This window comes from Malassezia globosa (assembly GCF_000181695.2).
Source record: "Malassezia globosa CBS 7966 chromosome Unknown mgl_sf_8.1, whole genome shotgun sequence".
Taxonomy (NCBI): Eukaryota; Fungi; Basidiomycota; class Malasseziomycetes; order Malasseziales; family Malasseziaceae; genus Malassezia; species Malassezia globosa.
Window position 1 is genome coordinate 372877 of NW_001849864.1, and position 25487 is coordinate 398363.

At 56.0% G+C, this 25487-nt stretch overlaps 13 protein-coding genes across 13 annotated transcripts; 7 read left to right on the forward strand and 6 right to left on the reverse strand.

Annotated features, from left to right (window-relative positions):
* Nucleotides 1–400: 400 nt before the first annotated feature.
* On the forward strand, nucleotides 401–2983 carry MGL_3257 (uncharacterized protein; the record flags this gene model as incomplete). The annotated part of the gene is made up of 1 exon (XM_001729661.1): nucleotides 401–2983. The coding sequence occupies one exon, from the start codon at nucleotides 401–403 to the stop codon at nucleotides 2981–2983; it is 2583 nt and encodes an 860-aa protein (XP_001729713.1).
* Nucleotides 2984–4318: 1335 nt separating this feature from the next.
* MGL_3258 (uncharacterized protein) lies at nucleotides 4319–4450 on the forward strand (the record flags this gene model as incomplete). Its single annotated transcript, XM_001729662.1, has 1 exon — nucleotides 4319–4450. One exon carries the CDS (start codon nucleotides 4319–4321, stop codon nucleotides 4448–4450), a length of 132 nt encoding a protein of 43 aa, XP_001729714.1.
* Nucleotides 4451–4623: 173 nt separating this feature from the next.
* On the reverse strand, nucleotides 4624–8288 carry MGL_3259 (uncharacterized protein; the record flags this gene model as incomplete). Its single annotated transcript, XM_001729663.1, has 3 exons — nucleotides 4624–7404; nucleotides 7449–8165; nucleotides 8277–8288. The coding sequence occupies 3 exons, from the start codon at nucleotides 8286–8288 to the stop codon at nucleotides 4624–4626; spliced, it is 3510 nt and encodes a 1169-aa protein (XP_001729715.1).
* Nucleotides 8289–9013: 725 nt separating this feature from the next.
* Nucleotides 9014–9717, forward strand: MGL_3260 (uncharacterized protein; the record flags this gene model as incomplete). The annotated part of the gene is made up of 2 exons (XM_001729664.1): nucleotides 9014–9287; nucleotides 9344–9717. The coding sequence occupies 2 exons, from the start codon at nucleotides 9014–9016 to the stop codon at nucleotides 9715–9717; spliced, it is 648 nt and encodes a 215-aa protein (XP_001729716.1).
* A 669-nt stretch (nucleotides 9718–10386) lies between these two features.
* Nucleotides 10387–11157, forward strand: MGL_3261 (uncharacterized protein; the record flags this gene model as incomplete). Its single annotated transcript, XM_001729665.1, has 1 exon — nucleotides 10387–11157. The coding sequence occupies one exon, from the start codon at nucleotides 10387–10389 to the stop codon at nucleotides 11155–11157; it is 771 nt and encodes a 256-aa protein (XP_001729717.1).
* A 124-nt stretch (nucleotides 11158–11281) lies between these two features.
* Nucleotides 11282–12076, reverse strand: MGL_3262 (uncharacterized protein; the record flags this gene model as incomplete). Its single annotated transcript, XM_001729666.1, has 1 exon — nucleotides 11282–12076. One exon carries the CDS (start codon nucleotides 12074–12076, stop codon nucleotides 11282–11284), a length of 795 nt encoding a protein of 264 aa, XP_001729718.1.
* Nucleotides 12077–12779: 703 nt separating this feature from the next.
* Nucleotides 12780–16526, forward strand: MGL_3263 (uncharacterized protein; the record flags this gene model as incomplete). Its single annotated transcript, XM_001729667.1, has 3 exons — nucleotides 12780–13578; nucleotides 13692–16362; nucleotides 16394–16526. The coding sequence occupies 3 exons, from the start codon at nucleotides 12780–12782 to the stop codon at nucleotides 16524–16526; spliced, it is 3603 nt and encodes a 1200-aa protein (XP_001729719.1).
* A 271-nt stretch (nucleotides 16527–16797) lies between these two features.
* MGL_3264 (uncharacterized protein) lies at nucleotides 16798–17757 on the reverse strand (the record flags this gene model as incomplete). Its single annotated transcript, XM_001729668.1, has 1 exon — nucleotides 16798–17757. One exon carries the CDS (start codon nucleotides 17755–17757, stop codon nucleotides 16798–16800), a length of 960 nt encoding a protein of 319 aa, XP_001729720.1.
* Nucleotides 17758–18147: 390 nt separating this feature from the next.
* MGL_3265 (uncharacterized protein) lies at nucleotides 18148–19031 on the forward strand (the record flags this gene model as incomplete). Its single annotated transcript, XM_001729669.1, has 3 exons — nucleotides 18148–18444; nucleotides 18478–18927; nucleotides 18969–19031. The coding sequence occupies 3 exons, from the start codon at nucleotides 18148–18150 to the stop codon at nucleotides 19029–19031; spliced, it is 810 nt and encodes a 269-aa protein (XP_001729721.1).
* A 198-nt stretch (nucleotides 19032–19229) lies between these two features.
* MGL_3266 (uncharacterized protein) lies at nucleotides 19230–21107 on the reverse strand (the record flags this gene model as incomplete). Its single annotated transcript, XM_001729670.1, has 1 exon — nucleotides 19230–21107. The coding sequence occupies one exon, from the start codon at nucleotides 21105–21107 to the stop codon at nucleotides 19230–19232; it is 1878 nt and encodes a 625-aa protein (XP_001729722.1).
* Nucleotides 21108–21662: 555 nt separating this feature from the next.
* On the reverse strand, nucleotides 21663–22274 carry MGL_3267 (uncharacterized protein; the record flags this gene model as incomplete). Its single annotated transcript, XM_001729671.1, has 3 exons — nucleotides 21663–21803; nucleotides 21925–22151; nucleotides 22199–22274. The coding sequence occupies 3 exons, from the start codon at nucleotides 22272–22274 to the stop codon at nucleotides 21663–21665; spliced, it is 444 nt and encodes a 147-aa protein (XP_001729723.1).
* Nucleotides 22275–22434: 160 nt separating this feature from the next.
* On the forward strand, nucleotides 22435–23060 carry MGL_3268 (uncharacterized protein; the record flags this gene model as incomplete). Its single annotated transcript, XM_001729672.1, has 2 exons — nucleotides 22435–22995; nucleotides 23019–23060. 2 exons carry the CDS (start codon nucleotides 22435–22437, stop codon nucleotides 23058–23060), a joined length of 603 nt encoding a protein of 200 aa, XP_001729724.1.
* Nucleotides 23061–23532: 472 nt separating this feature from the next.
* On the reverse strand, nucleotides 23533–25161 carry MGL_3269 (uncharacterized protein; the record flags this gene model as incomplete). The annotated part of the gene is made up of 1 exon (XM_001729673.1): nucleotides 23533–25161. The coding sequence occupies one exon, from the start codon at nucleotides 25159–25161 to the stop codon at nucleotides 23533–23535; it is 1629 nt and encodes a 542-aa protein (XP_001729725.1).
* Between the last annotated feature and the right edge of the window lie 326 nt (nucleotides 25162–25487).

Here is a 25487-nt window from a genome sequence, read left to right on the forward strand (position 1 = left end):
GGCAGATCGATTGTGTCTGAGAACGTGGTTTGAACGCCTACCGCAGCGCAAGCTTACATAAAAGAACACGAAGTGCTGCCCCATAGCCCCCTTCTTTCCATTCCCATTTCTAGTCCTATTTTCTCGTGTCGTTGGGGGGCAGGGCACGCGCATAATAGTCGACACATACACACCCACACTCATTCACACCTTCGGCCTCGTTGTGAATTGTTCCACACACCCCCCCTGCTTGGGCAACAAGCATCTGATTCTTTTTCTTCTCGCCCCAGCCCAGTCTCTTCCCCACTTGACTCGGAAGATCGTGTGCGTAAAAACTGCGCGGCGTGTGAGCGAGTGATAGAGTGATAGAGTGAGTGAGTAAGCGTGCAGGGTATCGACTGCGGACTGAATGGCTTCCAACATGTCAACGCTGGAATCGTCGTCTCGAGGGGGATTTTCCCCGCTGGGTTCTATGTTTCGCTCGATGGAACCAGGTTCGTCTGAGTTTGATGCTTTCATTCACTCGGACCTGTGTGCGGGTTCCAGCGGATCCCAGGACGTTGGCGGAATGAACTCGTTTGCTTTTTTGCCCTATGCGCCTCCCTCCTTGTCTAAGCAGGATGAGTCCGCTGCTGTTCTGTCCTTATGGCCAGGTGCCTCGGGGTCTACAGCATCATCCACTGCTTCTATGATGCCTGCTGATCCACCGTCGTCGGGAGCTGCATTGCGTATGCCAGAGAGCTCGTTTTCACAGTCCTCGCTGTGGGCTTCAGCCTCCGCTTCAGGTACAGGCTCTCTAGGTCCTTCCTCTTGTGAAAGGAGCTCAGGCCTGGGATCAGCCTCGGGTGCTGAATCCACATCACACGCGTCGGCGTCCTCGTCTTTGCCTATCGACGCTCTCGCCACTCCTGCGCCACCGGTAGGCGGCAGTGCTCATGTACCAAGGGAACATCATGACGAATCACCTATATCGGCGAATGTGTCACGGCATCAGGACGGCATGTCATCCATGTCGCCTGGTAGCAGCGCCTATCCTCCTGGCCAAGGTGCATACATGATGAGGCCAGGTGTTGCGCAGCATGCATCGGCCTCACGATCCGCTTCGGTTAGCGCTGAAGCCAGTCCAGCACTCAGGGCAGCACCAGCTTCCACATCAGCACCTACATCGGCGTCAGCAGTTGCATCGTCTATTCCAGGTATACCCTCGACCGCGCGCTCGCTGGATTTACCCATCAAGGGTGAAGATGATGTTGGGACCTCTCCCTCTCCCTCAACCTCTTCCATAACCACAGCCAAAACCACCAACACAGCACCTCTCAGTGCATCCACTACGGCTTCGACCGTGCTCGCGGGGCTAATGGGTGAAGGAAAATGCATGCCCTTGCATGCACCTACGAGCAATGGTTCCTCCTGGTTTCATGGGATGGAACAGAATAATGCTGTGCTTTCGGGGCCTCCGCCCACGAAGCGATCACGATCGTCCGAGTCGCCAGAGCGAAAGACGCGCTCGGTCAGTGCTATGGATCCTGGCTCGATGGATCCCACGCGAGCGCGTGTGCTGCCGCCGCCGCGCCGCTCTGCCTCTACGGGGGCTCGGCGTCCGCCGCCGTCTGCGTCGCAAGTGACAGAGTCAGGGCTACCGTTCCCTGTGATCGACACATCGGCGAAGCATTCTAGTCTGTTTGTGCCGCCTGATACGTCGGGCCTCACGAAAAAAGAAGCACGACTTGTCAAAAACCGTGCCGCTGCCTTTCTCTCGCGCCAACGGAAGCGAGAGCAGTTTGACGAACTTGCGTCCAAGTGCCGCTCGCTCGCGCGTCTTTCTTGGCTGCTGTGGGATGCGTTGGGTCATGCGACGATGGAGCCCGCGTCGCGGATGGCTATGATGGCAACGCATGGTGGGATAGAGCAGGTGATCCAAACGACGTTGCTGCGTGACAAACTCAAGTATGAATCAGAGGATGTATGGACGACGCTACAGCAGGTAGTGCAGCAACATGGTTCCATGATTGTCGAAGGCATCATGGGTGACGACGTACCACCACTCAAGACAAGGACTAATGAAATGGTGGCTCAGTTGGCTGCCACGCAGAAAGAGTGCGACGAGCTACGCGCAGAGGTACAGCGTCTTCAGAGTGGGGCCATGGCGACAACGCCGGCGCAGGCATTTTCATCCGGTGACATCAAGGCACTGCCAGGCTCGCAGATGCGGGCGTCTCCGATCCAGTCGGCAACAACACAGATACCCGGACAAGGACCAGGCAGCCTTGTGTCGATGCCGACGAGCGGCGCCTCTCCTGCGGCTGAATCACTCGTGCAGCTTGTGGGGCGAGCCCTCATCCAGCTTCGCCATGCAACGCCGGACTGCGATGCGCATGAACTCTTGCCTCGTGACGATGGTTCACTCCAGTTGCGGATGAGCGTATCGCCGACAAGCGATGTGTTGTTGTGCACACTGGCGTCAGAGTCGGGCGGGACAGACTCATCTGTGCATGCTGACGAGTTGGATGACAAGCAATGGCGTTGTTCTACACCCATCGAGTCCAGTGAGGCGGCATCTGTGCCGTCGCTCAGCACCAGCACGTCCCCGTCACTGTCATCGCTGTCGTCTGGGAGTGCATTTTCTCGTCGGCATCGGCATGTCATTGCTTATTACACAGGCACAGAGCGCTCAGCTTCGTTTATGCACGAACTTCATGCGCTTGACCTGAATGAATGGGTGTCGCAGTACGGTACGGCTTTGGGTGGGGGCCAGCCTGACCATATATCCCGTGCAGTCCAAGACTTGCACACACGCCTCCTGCAGCGTCGTTTGGGCGTGCAGCCAGGTTGTTTCTTAGCTGCATCCTACGAACACGATGCGGGCAAAAATTCACCTTGCAGGTTGACGTTGTATGCGAAGTGTGTGGCGACACCGGAGTCTATGGAGACGCACGCCCACTTTGTATCGGCTGTGCGCGACACTCTGGGCGCGCTGCATCATGAACCTACGCAGACATCATAGAAATATGAATTAAGTTGAAACAAAAAAGCAATCCAAAAGAGAGAGAGAGAGAGAGAGAGATGAGAATGGTTCCCTAATCCAGTGCGCTCACATCGTGTCGAATTCTGATTTTGGGTACAAACTTGCGCTACGGGATCTCCGATAGAACCGGATCGTTGGCTAGTGCGTGAGGGTGAGCCTGACTTGAGCACGAGCAGGAACGTGCCGACCAAAATAGACGCCTTTACTCTTGTCATGCTCGATGGCTTACGCGCCTCCTTTCTACCAGGTACGTCGGCGTAGGCGGGTTCAGAGGCATTTTTGCATCGTCAACACAACGGATGTGCACGCAACTGGGGCAAGCTAATGCAATACCGACGGGGCACGATGGGTCGACGACAAGAAGTTCGTGTGGATGCATAATTCCTCAACTCATGCATCGGGCGTCTCACGTTCCTATCCGTTTGTCTGCGCGCGTGCATCTATCTGTAGTAGAGCTTGAGAATCTCTCAAACACGCCTCTTTCCAACACTCTCGGCTCGTGATCCAACTGGAGAAGGAGAGGGAGGAAAAAAGGGAGCAAGACAAAGAGAGAGAGAGAGTGTGTGTGTGAGTGAAAGAACGAACGAGTGAGCTGGAGAGCAGCGGAGTCTTGTGAGCCATGGATGTCGATATGCGGGATGGCACAAGAGTGTCGCGGAGCGCGCGACGTTCAGCGAACAGGCGAAGTGCACCATACTCACGCGAAGTGAACATCAAAGGGTCATCGGCACCGACGACCGTTATTGTCGCGAATCTCGTCAAAGGCACGTCGCCTGAAGACGTACGACTGACTTTTGAGCCCCTGGGCCGCTTGGTGCATGTGCGCCACTACTCGATGCCGAATCTGGCCAGCAATGCCGTGGCTTTTGAAGTGGCATTTGAGCAGCGATCAGATGCTCTGGCCGCGTGCCAAAAGTATGATGGTGTGCTTGCAGATGGACGTGTGCTACAAGTGACAAATCGCAGTGTGGCCCGCCCAAACCCGGTGCGCTGGCGCCGACCGGCGCGATATTGCCAGGGGGCCGGGAGCTGGCCACCGGGGTGGAAAATCTGTTTCGGGCCCATCACGTAGCAGGGGTTCCAAGAGGCAGAGCTCGGGCGCAGAAAGAAGCGCCTGCTGTCTCGGACCGGTTCGAAGCTGAGCAGCTTCCGCTGCCGATTCTTCGTCGGCTGGCACAGGCTGAGGCGAAGTATCTTGCTGAGACGGAGCGCATCCTGCGCGATAAGGACGCTCCTGCAGCAGCAACGACGAGTGGCAAAACCCCCTCTCTGAAGGACCGCCTGGGAAGTCTGCCTCTTGCCCAGCGTCTAGCGATGACTGGTCCTAGTGGTCCGCAGTCTGCCCCCGAGAATCTCTCCAAGTCAGCGAGGCGCCGTCGCGCGAAGCAACGGAATCGCGCTTCGGCAACGCAAGCCAGCGGCGGCATGGATGTTGAGCAGGCATGAAATGAGCCATATGAGGCGTCCTGTGGCAGGAGAGCATCGCTGATCACCGCGCACGAGGTACTAGTGGCGCGTTGCGCGCATTGTGCTGCCACCCGCCTGCTTTGCTGTATGCACCAACGAGGACACGCTTCACAGCGAGAGATGCTAGAATGGAGCAAGCTATGTCGAAAGAACTAGGAAGAGGTATCATCGGCAGCCGCTTCAACAAACTCGCGAGCCTGCGTACGAGTGATCTCGACGATAGACGACACTTTTTGCTGTCCAAATAGCACGCCATAATGCTGATCACCACGCTCAACGAGCTCTGGGCGGAACGTCGTCGTGATGAACTGTGCATCTCGTGCCAGCGCATGCACTTTTTGCGCGACGGCTGTGCGGTACTGCGTATCCAGGTTTGCATCGATCTCATCGAACAGGTAGAAAGGAGCTGGATCGCTCTGCTGGATTGCAAACACGAGTGCCAGTGCCACAAGCGACTTTTGTCCGCCAGATAGCTGTGTCATCCTCATGCGCTCCTGGCCTGCGTGGAACGACACGTCCATCGATACGCCGATGCCGTTGTGCATCACCAGGCGGCCACGTCCTCCTGGCACAAGCTCGGCAAAGATCTCTGTAAAATGCGCTGCGACCTGATGGAATGTCGCATCGAGCGCGGCAGCTTTTCGTGCGTCCAGCACCTCGACGAGTTCGTCGATCGACGCATGTGATGCAGCCAAGTCCTTGTGCCGCTGCAGAAGCGTGTCACGCTGTTTGGAAAAGCTGTGGAACTGCTCGACAGCACGCTTGTTGACATGTGCGACTTCGTCCAGCGAGGCGCGCACACGCTGCAGTTGTGCTGCGAGTTGCTCAGTCGAGCGTTTCTGGTATTTTTGGAAGGCCTCTTCTGGCAAGACGCCCAGATCTCGAATGCGCTCGTTGATGCGTGAGCGCTGTTCTTCCATCCGCTGTTTGCGCGCAGCCCAGCGCTCAGCGGCAACATGCTGTCGAGACACGTCGTCAGCTTGCTCATCGCTGGTGCCCCTAGATGCATCCATGGTCTTTTCAAGTTCTGCAAGCTCCGCTGCGAGTGTGTCGTACTGCTGGTTCACAGCCTCTCGTCGCGCGGCATTTGTCGCGTGGCTCTGTTCTAGGGCAGCTGCGGTTGCACTGGAAGGCCGATCGTCCATACGGTCGAGACGCGCTTGCAGTGCATCGAACGTGCGGCGCAGGCACTCGTCCAGCTCGCTGCGCAGTGCGCTAGTCGATTCACTTAGAGCAACGGATGTGCGTGTGAGTGATGCAAGTGTCTCTTCGCTGTGTTGCTGCTGGGCAAGAAGCAAACGCAGCTCCTTGGCTTCGTGCGTATCAAGGCCCTGATCGAGGGGTGAGCCGATCTCCGCTTCGAGTACTTGGCGCCGCGTCTTGAGAGCGGTGTGCTCGACGCTACGCTCCGACACGGCCTGCTCCAAGCGCTCTTTGCGTGCGAGGGAGTCGGACTCTGAGCGTCGCAGCCATGTCAGCTCATGCTGAGATGCGGCGCGTGATTCCTGCAGCTGGTGCCGCTGCGCCTCGAGGCGCAGCATATCGCTGTACATCTGCGTGACTCTCTGCTCGAGCTCATGGGAGTCTTGCCGCTGTTGTGTGAGCTGTGCCTCCAAGACATCCACTTCGCCGAGCCAACGCTGCACACGGCGCACTGCGTCCAGTCGCGACCGACTCGGGTCATGAAAACCGCCACTAAGCGCACCACGGCGATCCACCTGGTCGCCATCGAGTGTGATGGCATTCAAGCCCTGGCTGCTCCGCACGTACGCAGCCGCAATGTCCAAGCGCGGGCATATGATTGTCTTGCCAAATACCTGCTTGAATGCAGGCAAGAGGTGCTCGTCGAACGAAAGCTTGCGCAGCATTACGACGGCATCTGGCGCGTGTGGATACTGTGTGTCAGGAGGACGCAATCGATTCAGTGGCATGAACGTGACACGGCCACTCTTCTCCTGTTGCAGCAGGCTCAAGAGCGTGGTCGCTGTCTCGTCCGTATCGACCACAATATGGAAAAGCGATGCGCCGGCCGTGGCTTCGACGGCCGTTTTATACCGCTCATCCACACGGAAGAGCTGGTACAGTGGTCCGTAGACACCTTGCACCTGCTCGCGAGCGACAATCGTCTCGACGCTTTGCAGGCCAGCGGCCGTCGCGCGGTCCATCATGCCGACGAGGTTGCGCTGCGCGGTGCTCAGTTGGTCCTTAGCGTGCGTTAGCTGCGACGATGTCTTGGTCTCTTGCTTCCACAGCTCCTTTTTGTGCTCAAGGAGCGCATTGCGCTCGTCGTGCAGTGTGCGCCACTGTTCCTGCATGGCAGCGAGTGTTGTGCCGCGATTTGCGAGCTGCTCTTCGAACTCACACCGTTCCGCGGTGTGCTGTTCGTGCTGAGCCTGGGCGGCCGCGCATGCCTCTTGCGCCTCTTTGGTTGCTGCGTCCAGAGATGCCGCTTCTGTATCGAGCTCTGCCAGTTGCGCCTGGAGAAAGGCATCGCGCTCTTCGATGCTGCTAAAGCGTGCAGCATGAGCCTGCTTTGCATACAGCGCCGACATGCGCGTGCGATCGCGCTCAAACGCCGCACGATGCGACTCGAGCTCCCGCATTACACGCACATGCTCGTCCGTTTGTGCCTGCAGCTGACTCTCGCGCTCGGCCATGGTGGCACGCAGGGTAGCAAGTTGTGATTCAAGCGCTGCACGGCCGCCGTCTGGCATGTGATCTAGATCATCGAGCGAGTTGTCCAATTGCGCTTGCGACCGAGAGAGTTCACGACGCTCCTGCTCGAGCTGTGCTTGATCCAAGGACACCTGCTCAAGCTGCTGGAGGAGCTGAGAATGCCGTGCTTCTCGCTCAGCACGCGCTTGATCGTAGCGGGCCCATTCTTCGCGCCGGGTGTTGGACTCGTCGACGTCGCGGCGACGTTCATTCTCGAGCTGTTGCGAGGAGTAAGTGCGTGAGCTCACTGGGTTGCACGTACCGATTCCAGCATCTCTGAGACGTCAGCCAGCTCGCGCTGGTAGATTGTGTACTCCAAGCATCGGCGTTCGCGATCGCGTGCGTAAAACTTTTCCAATTCACTTTGCTCTTTCGCGAGCTCGTCAATGCGTGCATCTAGCTGAGCGAGTAGGTCCGCGGAGCCATTATAGCGCATGTCTGTCGTCCGGAGGATCTCCAAACTCTGCGCACGTCTTTGTTCGTAGACACGCGTGCCAGCGACATCCTTCAGGAGGTCCAGCCGCTCGGCGTCTGTCGCATTGGTGAGGTGAGTAATACGGCCCTGCGGCACGATGTAGTATGGGTTGTTGGTACTGAAACCGGCAGATTCGAGCAAATTTGTAACGTCCTGCCTTGTCGCACTCTTGCGGTCAATTAGAAAATCGTCGCGTGTGAGACTAATCGTACGTCGCAGCACGACTTCGTCGCCATTCGCGGGGAAGCGGCCATCGTGATTATCAAATGTCACTTCCACATAGGCCGAGAGAGTCGTCGAGACCGCGCCTGAGCCATCATAGAGGAGCGCCTGTCTCTCTTCGCGCGAAAGCGATGCGTACGCATCGCCCAGGACGAACCGGATCGCAGCGAAAAAGTTGCTCTTGCCACTGCCATTGCGCCCTACAACGACATTCAGCCCGGGACTGAACGACGTGATGCTGTCGGCGTCGCGGAACGATTTGAATCCATGGATTTTTAACGCCTGCACGATGCATGCGTAAGTATATCTTCGCGGTTCGGGGCATCATCATCAGGCACGAGTCTCTCGGCACGCGAGGCCCCATCTCGCGCGCTCATTCGCTGGTGCACATACCTTGATGAACATCGTCCACGTTCGCTGTCCTTTCTACGTCGGTGCGACGGACCAAGAACCAAACGAGCGGACGAGCACTAAGCAGCGGCTTTGATGCTCACCACCAGTCCCTGTCTCCCCAAGTATCGAAATCGCCACACGCTGCTGGCTTACGCGTCCTACACAACTCGCTGCGCGTACGGGCGTTTATATGTATGTGTCACACGCTACTCAGTCGATGTGTGGAGGCTGCGTGTGTGCGTTTCATCACGTGATCAACTCTCTCGCCTATCTCCCCCCCTCTTCCCTCGCGGCCTGCCGCGCACGAGTTGGGCGGCCGTTGTTGCGTCCGTTGTGACAGGCGATCTGGCGGCGACGGAAACTCCCTGAGGTCGTCACCATCCCAGTAGCTCCACCAACTGTGACAGATTCTCGAACATGAAGCAGTCGCTGCTTCTCGATAGGTGGGTGAGCATCGGAGAACGTATGTACACTTACACGCAGCGACTTGCGCAATTGGGTACTGTTGCCCATCACGCTGGTCATGGTGCTCGTGGGCATGTTCCGCAACAATTTGATGCAGCTGTTTGAAGGCAAGCCCAAGCTTGCATCATTGGCAGCCTCTCGACAGCAGTATGTGTGCGGAAAGTGGCGCATAGTGAAAAAAAAAATACGAAATACAGATAATGCGCCCATGATGGAATGGATGGTGCTGACGTGTATGCAGAAATATATTGACGCGTGCTTCCGCTTTGCGTATGAACTATCCCATGATTCCACCCGCCTCGGTCGGTGCTCGTAAGACGTTTCTGGCGCGTGTGCTGACGGACGGGTCGTATTTGGATCCGGAGACGAAGCGTCTCCAGGAGAAGGCATTGAATCGAAAGCCCGATGAGATGCCCGAGAGCCCCTTTAACAATGAGGCTATGATGGAAAATATGATGGAGCAGGCGAAGAGGAGCCTGCTGATGATGGTGCCGCAGACGATGATTATGGGTTGGGTCAACTTCTTCTTCACTGGCTTTGTCCTAAGTACGTATGGGAAACATGCATGTCTCTTCGTTTACCCGTTCTTCTCACACGTTCAGTTCGTTTGCCATTCCCGCTGACGCAGCGATTCAAGGTGATGCTCCAGCGCGATATCGATACGGCTGATCTCGACGTGGCATGGGTATCGTCACTAAGCTGGTATTTCTTGAATCTGTACGGTCTCGATGCGATCTACCGCCTAGTCATGGGTAATACGCGCGCGGCTGATTCCATGCGTGATGTGGCTGCGTTTGGTGGTGGTGCCGCGCTCTTGAACAACCAGCAGATGCCCGGTCAGCAAGTAGATCACGCAAAGCTACATGTCGCTGAGCGTGAAAGTCTTAAGCTGATCGGCGCTGTGAATGTAAAGGGTGTCAAATGGGTTGGTGACGGCATCGAGGCGCGTGTCCTTGGTCTGTATGGCCAATCGTAGCTAATAGAAGAAATGCATGAGCATGCTTTTATGGACGTATGTCTACATGCGGGTAGCATTTGTGATCGGATGGCATGGCTGACTGATCGCGCCTCGTCCATGTGAGCAGCCCATTGCTGGCGCTGCGATGCTCGCCTGCTTGGCCGCTTTCTGTTGGGATGGGCTCAACGAGTGTAGCGAGTCGGTTTCTCCACAAGCACACGGCCGACATTGACTAGTGGTACGTGTGCACGTGGAAACGGACGAGTAAGGGAGGGCGGAGAGAGAGAGAGAGAGAGAGAGAGAGCGAGAGTGTATGTGTGTGTGGAGAGATAGGGAGGGGCAATGAGGCGGTAAGACCGCTTCAACGGTCAAGTTCGACCTTTACGCCCACGGCCGTGCGTTTGGGCGGGTCTTGACGTAGTACCACTACAGTGCTCCTTGAGAACGCAAAAAAAATGAGCTGGCTCGATCGATCAGAGCATAAACTTGATGGTGGATACTGGGGCGAGGCAACCACGACGCTCCTTTGGTGTGAACGCAAGTACGAATGGTCGAAGTATGTGGCAGAGCCAGTGAACACGGTACGTAAGAGACAAAGTGCCGCTGAGGGATTGTTGGCCGTTATGATCGGAGACTTATGCGTCGCAGTTCACGAATCTGCTGTTTTTTGGCGCTGCTATTTATGCAATGTACCGCGTACATACGGAGCGTCTCGCGAGTCGATTTTACCTGTGCTCGCTTGGCGTAGGTGTCGTAGGCTTCGGCTCATTCTTGTTCCACATGACGCTAAAGCACGAGGCGCAATTGCTCGATGAGCTCCCGATGATCTGGGTCGGTACACTCCTGACGTGGTCTATGCTGGACCAAACACTATTCTTTGGTTGGCGAGTCAATAGGCTAATACTGCCGACGGTCTTACTCTCGCTCGTGGTGTGGATCACAGTCACGTACGTTACGAACGGGGACCCAGTGTTTCACCAAGTGGCGTATGCAAGCATTATGACGGTCTCGATCACGCACGCGATCTTCATTATGGTGCATCCAAACGCGCCGCTGAATGTATCTGACTCGTCGCGGAGGATGCGTGCGGACGCACGCCGCCTGGAGCGTCAAGGCACTATTAGTTTCATCGTCGGTTTTGCCATCTGGAATGTGGACAACATTTTCTGTGGACGCCTGCGCGCAGCACGCGACGTTGTTGGATACCCATGGGCCATGCTCCTCGAAGGCCATGGTTGGTGGCATATCTTCACTGGAATCGGTGCATACTTGCTCGTCTTGGCTTGCGAAGTGATTACAATGTCGTACATGGAGCATCCAGACAACTTTGTCATGGTATACTCGATGTTACCATACCTGAAACGTGTGAAACCATACAATCCATCTCACACTCTGCTGCGTGACTTTTCTGCGAAAAAGCAGCCACTGCAAGACGCGGGCACGAAGAAGCAAAACTAAGAACATGGAAGCATGGACGCGCACAAGCAAGAAACCGGGTTTTGCCTTTGGATGGACGAGCATCCGCGTCCACGCCAATCATCATGCCCGTGATCCTCAACGTTTCCGGTTCTGCGCTGTGCACTCACCAGGCCACATGGTGTCGCATCAGTTCAGCCTTTGTCTCTTGCAGTTCTTTCTGCATAGCCTCCCGGGCCTGGTCCCAATCATCGTCAGCCTTGTCCATGTCTTCATCCACACGCTCTTCCTGCTCGTCCAGCGCATCTTCCTGTGTTGGTAGGAGCTTACGTGGCAGATAGTACACTTCGTAATCCGCTGTCAACATGGCGTTGTTCTCGACCGCTCCACAAAGCGGCACTTGTGGCACAATACGTGCGGCTGTGGTAGCTGTGACTTCCATCGCATCTCGAGGCGCCAGCGCATTTGAGTTGCTTGCATTCTTCTTCGTGTGAGTAACAAGAAACGACGAGAGCCGCCGCTTATTCGCACGTGCCATTCGATGAGCCATTTCAAAGGCCACGAGTGACTCTGCGAGGTCTCGCACACGCTGTGCCTTTTGACGCATGCTAGCCCGTTCTGCATCATGCCGACGGCGTTCTGCTTCGTGTGAATCCTGTTGCCGGGCTGATGCCTGCGATGTAGATGTTAGGGCGGCTTCCGGCGCCGATGGTGGAGACGAAACGTCCTGCCGTCTGTCCTGGTCTGGATGCGACGACGCATGGCGCGTTGGCGTTTGTGCATCGCGCGCCTGCGTTAGCGTCGAGTGCAGCATGCCAAAGAGGCGTCTTCCACGCTGACGCTCGTCTATACTGCGCCTAGCTCGCGGTGCTTGTGCTGAGGGAGGCTCAGACACGGGATTCGAGGCAGGTTCTGGCGCAAGGTCTGGGGCCGGCGCCATGTCGATGTTATCGTCGTCCATAATGTAGGACGTGCGTTGCAGTGAAAAGGAGGAAATGCGCTTGCACGCAGCGAAGAAAAGACGCTACCGAGAGAGAGAGAGAGAGAGAGAGAGAGAGGAGAGGAGAGGAGAGGAGAGGAGAGGAGAGGATATGGTAGAGAGCAGAGACTGGCTAGGTCGTTCAGACTGGTGGATTCAACAAAATGCCGTCGCTGCCGTTGCAGACCGCCGTCGCCGTCGCCGCCGTCGCTGTGCTGCGTATCAAGTTGCCCCTGCCTCAGACAAAAAAAGCCAGGGCGTGCCTGTGGAGGGAAGCGGCGCTCATGGCTGTCATTGGCATCTGTTCTTACATAAGCATGCACACTACCTCTCACGCTGGTGACGCGAGCGTGGACGAGAATCTGCGAGACACGATTTAACATATCCCCACTGGCGTTGTGGCGGCAGACGGGCTTGCAGACCCACTGATACTGGGCATGGACGAAACAGACACACTCTTCGGAACGTCGTCTTTGGAGAGTGCTGTGCATACGCGACGAACGGAGCCTGTACGGGAAGAGCCGACGCATGTGCTGTTCAGCACCGACGACGACTTTGATTTGCTTGGTGGAGACGATCTCGTGAAGCAGCCAGAGAGCGACGCATTCTCGGTGTTTAGTACGGCTGATGCACAAGCAGTGCCGGATGGTATCGCACCGAAGGGATCTTCGGTCCCTGCGCGACGATGGCTCGCTCACTGAGCAAGGACGACGATGCATGGAGCTTTATGGACCATGTGCCAATGCGGCCCATGGGCTCAAGTAAGCTCATTGAGGCTGATGACGACGACGAGTTCCCCGATGAGTCCGTCGATGCGTGGACCATGTCTCAAAGGCGGTCCAAGATGCGCCCTGGCCATGGCACGTCTTCGTCGGCCGCGTCTTCTTCTACACAGCGTGGCGGCAGCGGGGGTCGTGGACTTTCATCCTCCTCGACTAGCGCGCGTCTCCCCAGCACGTCATCTTCATCAGAGCCGGCTGCACCTGCGTCCAATGCGTCAAAGTTGATGCGCCTCCTCTTGGCTGATGCCAAATGGCAACTCACATCCATTCGACAGCGCTTGCGCCGGCAGATTCGGGCGTTGCGTGGCACTCCCATGGGCAGCGACAAGCGCCGAATCGTCTTGAATGATGCAGGCGCGAACGTGAATGACGAATTTAGCAGCAACCAGGTCATGACGAACAAGTACAACCTCGTGACGTTTGTGCCGGTGTTTTTGCTGGAGCAGTTCTCCAAGTATGCAAATGTATTTTTCCTGTTTATCGGGTGTATCCAGCAGATCCCTGGTGTGTCGCCCACGAATCGCTGGACCACATTAGTGCCTCTAGGAATTGTTTTGCTAGTCGCTGCAGCGAAGGAAATCGCCGAAGACTGGCGCAGGTACACGTCTGATATGGAGATGAATGCGCGTCTTGTGCCCGTGCTGGTCCACGACACATGGGTGCCGAGGGCATGGCGCGACGTGTGCGTGGGAGATATTGTGCGTGTGTCGCGCGATGAGTTCTTCCCTGCCGATCTGGTCCTGCTCAGCAGCTCCGAGCCAGAGGGGCTTGCGTACCTCAAGACGGCGAATCTTGATGGCGAGACGAACCTCAAGTGAAGCAGGCACTCCCGGCCACGGGGCCTCTGACGTCGGCTGCGAGTGTCGCAGCTCTGCGTGGTGAGCTAACATGCGAGGCACCGAACAACAGTCTGTATACGTTCGATGGGACACTTCAGCTGCCGGGGCATCCGCCACGGCCCGTGGGGCCGGACCAGCTTCTGCTGCGTGGCGCGCAGCTTCGGAATGCGCCTTGGCTCTATGGGCTTGTTGTCTTCACTGGCAACGACACCAAGCTGCTGCAGAATGCGACCAAGACGCCCATCAAGCGCACGCGCGTCGAGAAGCATGTGAACTCGCTGATTCTCTCGTTGTTCGTGCTGTTGCTGGCGCTCTCGCTCATATCCAGCATTGGCTCCCAGATCTACCTCGGATCTGCCCCCGCATATCTGATGACCCAGCTCGACACGCGGAGTGGTGCGCGCCAGTTTGTCGAATCGGTGCTTACGTTCATTATTCTGTACAACAGTCTGATTCCCATCTCGCTCATCGTGTCGATGGACGTTGTGAAACTGCAGCTGGCGAATCTGATCAACTCGGACCTGGATCTGTACTATGAGCCACAGGACACGCCTGCACTGTGCCGCCGCTCGAATCTGGTGGAAGACCTGGGACAGATTGACTATATCTTTTCCGACAAGACCGGCACGCTCACACGGAATGAGATGGAGTTTCGCCAGGCGTCCATCGCTGGCGTCGCCTTTGCTGACGCTGTGAATGACGCGCCTCCTGGCGAGCGGTACGCATGGGGCGACCTGCGCGAGATCCTGGCTCGTGGCGACACGCTTTCCCACAATGTGCACTCGTTCCTGTGTGTGCTCGCCGTATGCCACACAGTGATTCCCGAGCTGCGCGATGGACAGGTCGTGTTCCAGGCATCGAGCCCCGACGAGGCGGCGCTCGTCGCTGGCGCCCAGGCGTTGGGCTATGTGTTTACGACACGCAAGCCTCGCTCCGTGTTTATCCAGGTGCATGGCACAGAGCTCGTGTACGAGCTTCTGCAAGTATGCGAGTTCAACTCAGCACGCAAGCGGATGTCGACGGTCGTCCGCGAGCCGGATGGGCGCATCGTCGTGTATTGCAAAGGCGCGGACACTGTCATTCTGCCGCGATTGCGGCCCGCCCAGCCACATGTAGACGTGACGCTCCAGCACCTCGAGACGTATGCGTCTGATGGTTTGCGGACGCTCTGCGTCGCGTGTCGCCCACTCGAGGCGTCTGAGTACCAGGCATGGGCACAAAAGTACGAGGCAGCCGCTGCCCAGCTTGACGGACGCCAGGCTGCGCTGGATGCTGTAGCTGAGGAGCTCGAGCGGGATATGGACTTGCTGGGTGCGACGGCGATTGAGGACAAGCTGCAGGAAGGCGTGCCTGATACGATCGCGACGCTGCAGACGGCTGGCATTCACGTGTGGGTGCTGACGGGCGATCGCCAAGAGACTGCGATCAACATCGGGTACTCCTGCCGGCTCATCTCCGAGTCGATGAATCTGCTGATCGTGAATGAGGCCGCGGCCGCCGACACGGCAGCGGTGATCCACCAGCAACTCACGACGATCGATGCACATCCCGATGCCATCAACGAGCTCGCCCTGATCGTCGAAGGCCGCAGCTTGCAGCACGCTCTGCAAGCACCCGTGTCAGATGCTTTCCTCCGCCTCGCTTCCCAGTGCAAGGCGGTGATGTGTTGCCGAGTATCGCCCCTGCAAAAGGCGCTGGTCGTCGAACTTGTCAAGGCAAACACAGGCTCGGTTCTCTTGGCCATTGGCGATGGCGCCAACGATGTGGGTATGATCCAGGCCGCTCACGTAGGCGTCGGCATCAGCGGCCATGAAGGTCTGCAGGCGGCTCGCAGTGCAGACGTCTCCATCAGCCAGTTCCGGTTCTTGCGCAAGCTGTTGCTCGTGCATGGGAATTGGAGTTATGCGCGACTGAGCAAGATGGTCCTGTACTCGTTTTACAAGACTGTGACACTGTACGTGACCCTGTTTTGGTACACGTTCTACAACGGATTCTCGGGTCAGACTGCGTACGAATCATGGTCGCAGTCGTTCTACAACGTGGCGTTCACGATGCTGCCGACGCTGGTGATTGGCATCTTCGACCAGTACGTTAGTGCGAGGATGCTGGAACGGTACCCCCAACTATACCATGAACCATTTTTCACAGGGCGCGCAATTGGAGGATGGATGATCAACGCCGTGTACCATTCCATTGTGAATTTCTTTTTCGTTGCGTACATGTTTGAGGCTCAGACTGTCAAACATGATGGATACCCTGGATACCAATGGCTGTGGGGCACGACGCTGTACTTTTCTGTCCTAGTGACGGTGCTGGGCAAAGCGGCACTCGTGTCGAACCTTTGGACTCGATACACGCTACTGGCCATCCCGGGGTCGTTTGGTGTGACGATCGTCTTCTTTGTTGTATTTGCGACGGTAGCACCGGCTCTTGGCGTGTCTATGGAGTATTCTTTCATTGTGCCACGGCTCCTTGGCCTGCCTCGCTTCTGGCTCATAATCATCTTCGTCCCCATTCTGTCGCTTTTGCGTGATTTAGTATGGCGTTACTGGCAACGCACGTACCACCCCAAGTCCTATCACATTGTGCAGGAAATGCAAAAGTATCAGCTGCAGGACGTGCATCCTCGCACTGACGAATTTCGAAAGTACGTGGCGTTCATTCTAACACTTTCGCAGAAACATCCGCAAAGTCCGTGCTGTTCAGCGCATGCGCCGGTCGCGTGGCTATGCATTTTCGCAGACCGAGGGCGATCAGGCGCACCTCGTGCGGCAATACGACACGACCAAGGCTCGTCCTGCGGGCCTGTAAATTTGCCGGCAATACTTCTAGTTGACTGTTTTTAGTACGCTCCCTTGACTACTTAGTATCTGTATGTGTCATGATGCAATCAGTCCGTGACGACTCAATATCACGTGTATCCAATGACAGAGAGAGAGAGAGAAAGAGAGAGAGAAAGAGGAAAACGAAAGAGACAGAGACGAATGGGAGACAAAGTGTAGGGTGAGTGGCCAAGAACGTCAACACATGCGGGCATGTCAAGGCGGCGTGGTAGTTGGTGTATTCCTTGATTCGACTATCATTATGGCGATTTCTTGTAGCGTGATGCATCCAACGGGAAGAGCTGATCGAATTTTATCCGATCCAAGAACCATGGTTCCGTATCAGTATAGGGGAGTGACAGACGGTGCTCACGCGCGACGCGCTCCTGTGGCGAGGCGACGTAATTGGGCGGCACACCCCAGTCCGTCGTACCACGAATCACACGGCGCCACAAACTGCGCAAGCCGCGCTTTGGCGGCTCATGCACAAGGGAACTCGCTTCTGGATTCGCAGATAGCTGGAAAGCCAGACGTGCGTCGCCAACCCGCAACATCAGTGTATCCTGCTGATCGTACTTGGAAGATGTAGCTTGGTATCGAATGAGGTGCGCGCGTGTGGCCGGCGAGACCAGCTCTTTCTTGGTCTTGATCAGCTCACTCCATACCTGCATTTCGCTGCCTTCCGCAGAGCCTTGCAAGCGATACACGGCTTCTAGAGGCACGAGTCGCTCGCACCTGTCCGTCAAGGAGGGCAAGCCAGCTCGTTCAAAGAATGGTCGATTCCTGAGCGAGGAAGGCAGGTAGCGACTCGGTGCAGGAGCAGCTGTCCGTACTCCAAGCATCTGCTTGGCTGGGTATACAGTGAGACGCGTTACCATGCGGCTTGGTGCATACCAAAAGTACCATCCACACAACGACGCTATGAGCACGGTGCCGCCAGCGAGGGAGTACCGGATGCCTGGGCGCGCTAGTTCAGGCTGTGTGTCATCACTTGGGAGAAGTGGCCACACCAGAAAGTCACGAATGAACAGCCCAAAATTTAGGCCTGCCAACACGAAGCAAGCTCCGGCAATGTAAAAGTATGGTTTACGCATATACGAGCCGCCGCGGTAGATCACGCGCACGCCGTCGGCATGCGATTTGTGCGCTGCATGCGTTGCGAACGACCGCCATGCTGATGACCATGGAATCATGCCTGGCCGGCGACCGCAGGTCCACATCGTTATGAGCTACGACGAGAAGTGAAGAGGTGTGGACTGACGAAAGTTCACGAGGAACGTGCGTGCTAAGTGTAATGTGACTTGGCCTTGGCTGGAATCTCCCCATCTTCCATGTATAGAATGGGATGAGCTGTCGTCTGCTTACGTAACTTCCATGTAGGCGTGGAGCCCAAAAAAAATTTGATGAGACTGTTCCGCTCACACGTACGAACTCACGCGTGTTTGGCTTTGGTTTCATCGATTTTCACTTTGGGGGGGGGTGCGAGTTTGCATTTGTGGTGCATTGGGGGGTGATAAAGTTGTGACACAACCCACGAAAAAGTAAAAGAGCGAGAATAAGAGGTCTGAGCGTTAAGCCAGTTTGAAAGAGAGTCGCAGCGTTTTACAGGCATGAGCTCACAAAGTCCAGCAGGGAGTAATTGGGAATCCTTGCGCAAGAAACTGCACGGCTCACCGACGTCCTCCGTAGTGCGCAAAAAGCGATCCGCTCAGCAAATGCACACATTGTCTGCTACTACGAAGCAGTTACGACACAGCAAGTCGGTAGAACTACCCTCCAAGAATCCGTTGTGGTTCGCCGATGACCTGACGCCCGAGGATCTGGCGCTCGCCAAAAGCATACAAGCTAGCAAGTCGTCCGATTCGACTGCGTCAGAGACGCATGAAATATCACAGGCCCAGACGCAGGTACTTCAATGGGAAGGTGTACTTGATGAAAAGACTAAGCGCAGGCTCGTACTTGGCGAGCCTGTGAATCCGTCGCCGGCGAAACAGACCATTGGCAACTATGTGGCGATCGATTGTGAGATGGTCGGCGTCGGTCCACGAGGTACGGGAAGTGCCCTTGCTCGTGTATCGATCGTAAACTGGCATGGCCATGTTGTTCTGGATACGTTTGTCAAGCCGAAGGAACGGGTCACAGACTACCGCACGTGGGTATCAGGTGTGCGTCCGGGTGACCTAAAGAAGGCGCCGTCCTTCGCCACCGTTCAAGCACGTGTGGCAGACATCATCAAAGGCCGTGTGCTTGTTGGGCATGCGATTCAGAATGATTTGCGCGCATTGTTGTTGTCGCATCCGCGGCCGAAGATCCGTGACACGGCTGGGTTCAAGCCATTGCAGGAGTTGTCGGGCAACAAGAGCCCTGGTCTGCGGACATTGTCAAAACTTGTACTTGGCATCGAGATCCAGAAGCACAAGCAGGAACACAGCTCTGTCGAGGATGCACAAGCGACGATGGCTGTGTTCCGCACGCAGAAACGTGCATGGGATGAGCTGCTCGGTATTGCCAAGAAAGAGCCGGTGTCCAACACTGGCACCTCCATCACCACCACGGGCAGTGCTGCCACGACTGGCTCCACAAAGAAGGGTCAGCTGAAGCGTCGTGTGTCTTTGCCGTCGATGCAGGCACGACCCAAGGCAGCCGCTGCCTGGTGGGAAGAGGAGGAGCAAGATTACAATGTCCAGGCCACCTAGCTACCGATGTGTGCACTATTTCCAAAGAGGGACTTGTACATGAATGCCTCGCTGAGCAGCATTTCTGCATCATGATCGGACCAGTGCTGAGTCGGCAGACTTTGGAGGAACATGATGATGGCCTGAAAGTCCATCCTCAGCAGCTCTTTGCGCCAGCGATGCAGGAATACAGCGCACACGAATGGATGAAATTCGGAAAACGAGTCGGCGCCTTCGGCCAAGTATGTGTCCCATATGCGGATGATACTCTTTACACTCATTTCGCGCATGAGCAGGCAGTTCATCCAGCGGAACGAGAACTGCATGTACTCAACACCTTGCTCGGCCAAGTGCTCGTGAAGTGGCGCATCGATGCGCTTGACTACGTCGGCCATAATGCTCAGCTGCCGCAGAATCCCTGGCTGCGCAAAGATGTAATTGTCTTGAATGCCATCGAGCAGCTTCGACATGCACCAGAACGTATCGGCCTCGAGGGCCTGGCGCACGTAAAGGGGTAGCGATGCAAACTCGAACGTCTCGGGGTCGGAATCAATGTATGCACTCAGGAACACCTCAAAGAATGGCGTCACAAGATCGTTGATCCCCTGAACATAGCCTGACGCAGGATGTCGAATGGCCCAAACATACAGTATGCGCTCTAGAGCCCGCTGCGTTTCGGCCTGCTGCCAGAGCCGCAGGCCTGGATTCGTTCGCGGCACGTCGATGCGAATCTGGTGCCATGCCGCACGGTCAAGTGACTCTGTACCATGTGCAAATGCCCTGTCGACGCCCGACATGTACTCAGCCCGTTTCCTCGCGAGTGTCGCCGTGCGGATCGAGGATGTGGCTGGCAGATAGCCAAGCAAGAGGGGCCATACGATCGGGCGCAGATCGGACGGCACACCTTTCCAAGCGAGCGAGCGAAGCGCTGCTAGGTCAATGTTGTCATTTTGCAGGCATTGCTCGAGACGCTCTCGATTGCGGATGGTGCGTGTAGATGTGCGTCGTTCGAGGCCACTCTCCGCGTCGGCTGATGCAGCGCGTGAGGCAGGCGGAGGCGCGCCAGATGCCGGTGTTGAGGACGACGACAGCGGAGTATTTGACGCCGTGTTTCGTGCAGATGAGGTAGTATTGGATTTGGGTGCTGTAGATACGTAAGGGAGGGTCTCTGGAGACATAGGGGTGGTAAATACGCCGTCGTTCATCGTCGCAATAGGATCAAAGGCCGCTGCGCCGACCCAAGCAATGAGAAACGATTGAGCCACATCCTCAGTGGGCTGTGATGCTGGAGCGAGTGGCTCCTCTTGCTTCGGCGTGGCAGGCTGCGAAGGCGCGGGGATTGACATGGTATACGTGAGCATTTTTGATTTGGGTAGGAGGTTCAGAGGGTCTTCGACAACGGCCTCCAAATACCCATTTTTCCTCGTGTCGAGATGTGGTGACGTCGTCATGGCTATGCTACGCTCTGCCCAGTGGACGACGTGTCCATCAGCATCGTCTGTCGTGGCCGATGGTGAGACTATGCGCTGCGACGCACTTGCTGCAGCACCGACGCGCGGCGCTGCGAGACGTGCCGACAGTGTTGCGGATGTCGATGCATGTGGCGATCTCTCCAACGTACTCTCAGCTGCGCCGTACGGGACAGATGGTGTCCCTGATCTTGCATCTGCAGGATGTGCATCATACATGTCCGATGTCATGAGTGTCCATGCGCCATGCGAGGTGGGCGCCGGCGCCATGTAGTGTTGATGACGTTCAGCTGGTAACGATACTGGCTCTGTGGCAACACGTGTGACAAACTCATCGTCGTCTGAATTGGATGCCCACGCTTCGTCGTCGTCCCAGCCCTCACGTCGACCAGGTCGCGAAGGCGTCACGCGCACGCCTCGCGGCATCCTTGTCTCTGATTTTTGGCCGAGGAGTATGTGTCAGTTATGGTAACGGAACGACGCGAATGACAGGCACGCTTTACGACGCGCAGGCGCTTGTGTCGAATTGGCTTGTAGCGACTCCAACGACGTTCGCAACTGCCTCAGCCGACCAATGCTCTTTGACCCAAAAACCACATCAAGACGCACCTGCCACCCTAACTGATCACGTGGAATTGAAGCACTGACTCTGTGTCAGTTTCGACAACAACACCAAGGCATCTAGGCGGAGGGGGGTGCCCTAAAGCGATACGAAGCAGCACACGAGGTATGACAATGTGCGCATAAGGAACGAGCACAGTACATGGCTAGCACAACCGGACTCGTAGTATGAGGCATAGACCTAAGCTAATTCTGGGCACAGCCTATGTAGAGCAAAGTACGTGTAGCCGGGGGGGCAGGGAGCCAGGGCAGGAGTCTGGCAAGGGGAGTGGGTGCAGAAGATACACCCGGCCGGGGACAAAAAGGATGGGGGCAACATATGGTCCCTGGCGGAGGAAAGCATGTATGAACGGGGGTATCTTAGCGCATGAGCAAATACACGTTCGAACCAACGGTGATCTTGCTCAAATGGCGAAAAGAGCCCGTCAGTGCCATCAGGAGCCCACCAAATGAACCGTACACCGTCACCTGCTCCGTGCTGCGCTCGTCATATTTAAAGATCTGCGCATCGTGTGTTAGCGGATGGCGTTCTGGCACAGCAAGACGGAACATGGTCAAATATATACATGCATATATATATATATATCATGGACCGTCTCTTTGACCGTTGGCGTAAGCGTACCTTGCCGTACATGACATAGTCAAAGCCCTTCGCGAGTGAATTGTCGTCCTGATCAAGACGCCACGCATCACGATCGGCTGTGGCATCACTCTCTGCCTTGTCACGTCGGAGCGATGACACTAGCAGAAAAGCAAGCTGTTGCCCAACATGAACAGGGTAAATGTCCGTCGCGATGTCGAGGGACAACGTCATGTCAAGTGTGGGTGACGATGCGATAACCCGCGACACTGTGCGTTAGTAGTTTGGTTCGGAAAGCTGGGCTAACTCAACCTACCGCGATCAAATTTCTTTCCATCTGGATCAATGTCTTTCACCACAAACTGCGTATCAAACAGGCTATTCGTACTCATAACGGCAGAGCTTGATCCTCTCAGAGAATCTGCGTATATGAAAACGTGCGCGTGTGTGTGTATGCGTGCGTCGTAAGCGCGTGTGCCGTCCGAATTTTCATTCAGAATCGACTCGGATCCAGCCCATGAGGGCGCCTGCATCACGTGATACGCACACTAGATGCATGCTACCAACACGAAGACTGCTACTAGCGCGAATGAGAAAGATGATGATGGTGCGTGGTTCCGAGACGTTCGTGCGCGCGTGAGCGAGGCATTTGCGTGGCCACCAGAAAATGAAAAGCATGTACTTGAACCGTATGCGTACCTGGAGCAATTGCCCGGTAAAGAGTTCCGGTCCAAACTGCTTGACGCGTTCCGCGTGTGGCTCGACGTGCCCGAGAATGCATTGGAGCAGATCAAGGGCATGGTTCGTCGTCTGCATAATGCGAGTCTGATGATGGACGATGTCGAAGATCAATCAGAGATTCGACGTGGTGCACCTTCGGCACACGAGGTGTTTGGGATTGCTCAGACCATCAACACGGCGAACTACGTGTACTTCCAAGTTCTCGCAGACATGGCACAACTTGAGCCGCGTGCACTGCCCGAGCTCATTCACGAGCTCGGGTGGCTGCACCGTGGTCAAGGCATGGAGCTGTACTGGCGCGAGCATGTCGAATGTCCGTCGGAAGAGGCGTATGTTGATATGGTCATCCACAAAACTGGCGGTCTCTTCCGGGTGGCGCTGTGTATGATGCACAGCATCATACCAGTGCACGTGGCATGTGCTTCCGGCAGCGCTAGCGACGATACTAGCTCCTATCCAGCTGCCGAGCGTACAGCAGACACTGCATCTGTTCTTCCGCAGACATTGGGCACGTCTCGATCTGTCCTCCACACCGAGTTGGTGCCACTAGCCAACTTACTGGGTCTTTTATTTCAAATCCGCGACGACTATTTGAACCTGCGGAGTACACAGCTCAACAAGGGATTCTGCGACGACCTCACAGAAGGCAAATTTTCATTTCCCATCATCCATGCCGTTCGCGCAGCCGGCACTGATTCCACACTCATGAACATTCTTGCACAGCACACCAAGGATCCTGCCACCAAGACCCGGGCCGTCGAGTATATGAATCAAGTCACCCACAGCTTCGAGTACACACGCGAGGTCTGGTCGTGTTTACATTCGCAGGCACGCGCTAAGGTGGAACGAATTGAACGCTTGTTCGGTGCCAATGAACCGATGCATCGAGTGCTCGATGTACTGGGTCGTCTAACCTGACGATGTGGACGCCATGGCACGCTTCTCCAGCGAAGTCCACGTATCGACGTAAGCTGAAAATGCCTGTGCATGCACAACGTTTGGACACGCGACAGTTTCGAATGCGTGGGTCTCTGAGGGGCCTCGCGCGTCGAGCACACACGTTTCGAACGAGACTTGACTCTGCGTCGCACAAGCCCAAACCCAGCGAGCGCGGAATGCAGCACCAACAGAACAGTAGTTGTACGGGATACTCTCACCGGTCTCGGCAGAACGGCCCCGGACCATGGGCTTTGCGACTTCACAACCAAGCACGTCTGCAAGCAGCTGGCACATTGTCTTGTTTTCAGCGGCACCGCCCACAACATACACCCGCTGCAAACGTGTTTGCGACGCTTCCAAGACACGCAGAATCCGTGTACGGAAAGCAAGGAACTGGCTTTGGACCATAGCTGGTACATTGTACCGGACATCGACAAAGTCAGCTATGCTGTCACCATGCTCGTTGAAACGGTGCAGGCCATGAGCGTTCCAAGGGATGATTTCGGGGCGCAGCCAGAAAAATCCAGTGCCATTCTTGGGTGTCGGCGATGCAAGCATTGCTGAGTTGAATGCATCCCAAGTGCCATGGCAGTACGTGTTACGAGCCCATTCACGTGCTAGAGACGCATTCTTGTAGACAAACATAAGAAAGTAGGGCGGCGTGCTGTCTTTGGCTGCCTCCTTGCAGCTGGCAGGGTGAGCAAAAACATGGTATTGAGCACTGGGCGCATACACTTGGCTAGGGAGAAGGATCGTGTCGGATGTGCCTAATGAAAGCACGGCTTCGCCCAGACGCGGCGTCAGGCATTGCAGTGTCGCAGGATTGTCTCCGGTCGCCTGGCACACGAGACACTCGGATGAAATACCATACCGAGTTTGAAGCCAAGTCCCTGCACGACCTAATACATAGCGTGGGTCTAGGACGACATGTCCCAGCTTAGCGCCCAGCTCTTCCGACGCCTGAGTATCGTGCTGTGTGCTCCCACTTCCGACGAAAGAAAGAAGTGACTTGTTCCACGTAAGATGACGCATGTCCCAAAGATTCATGCCACATGCGTCACTCTGATCGAGCGGAGCAATGTGCGCATCTCTGCCCCCAGCAAGAAGAAGCGTCGTGACAAAATTGCTCACGAGTGTGATGCGTTCCGTGTTCGTGTACTGTTCAGGATACCGCTTGCGCCAGCGCAAGATCTGTGCACCAGTAAACCGCGTGTGGGCAATGCTGCCTGTAACCTCACACATAGGCGATGTCGATGTGGACGAGGCGCCTTTGTCGCCCTGCATGTATGTATCGGCGAAATGCATAAGTTCATCGCACTCTGTCAGAGTCGTTGCGTCTTGCCAATTTGGCACAATGCTGCGAGAAAATGCCTTGGATGTAAGCTGTGTCGATAACGGTGCACTGCCGTCCAAGCGACGCAGCTGTTCGGTTGCGCCGTTCGCCCAGTACACAGACGCATGTTGCTGACCTGCAGCACTCATGGCCGCAATGCGCTCGACGGGCCAGTGTCTTTCAGTCTGAATCTTGTGCCAAAGCTTGTCCATAGCAGCAATGTACATGGCCACCGGAGCAGCTGCTGCATCAGGGTCATCGAGCATGGGATGGGCATGGGGGAGAATTCCTCCTACGGTGCCGAATTCAGGCACATCCGTGTCGAAGCGCACTTGCACCTCGTCGATCCCATGTAAGTGCACGTCGAACAGGGAGGCCTTGAGTGCTTGACTCGATAAATCAAGTCCTAGGAAGAGTGGTGATGCTAGTGTGTTTGACATTCGGAAGGGACGGATATTGTGTCTCCGATCGAACTGTCGCGCTTGACGATGACAAACTTTGTGCGGTTCAACGCACAAATCAAAATCATTCACTTCTGCTAGCAAGCAGTTGCTACACGAAAACATCTACTGCCACTGCCACTGGCTTGCCT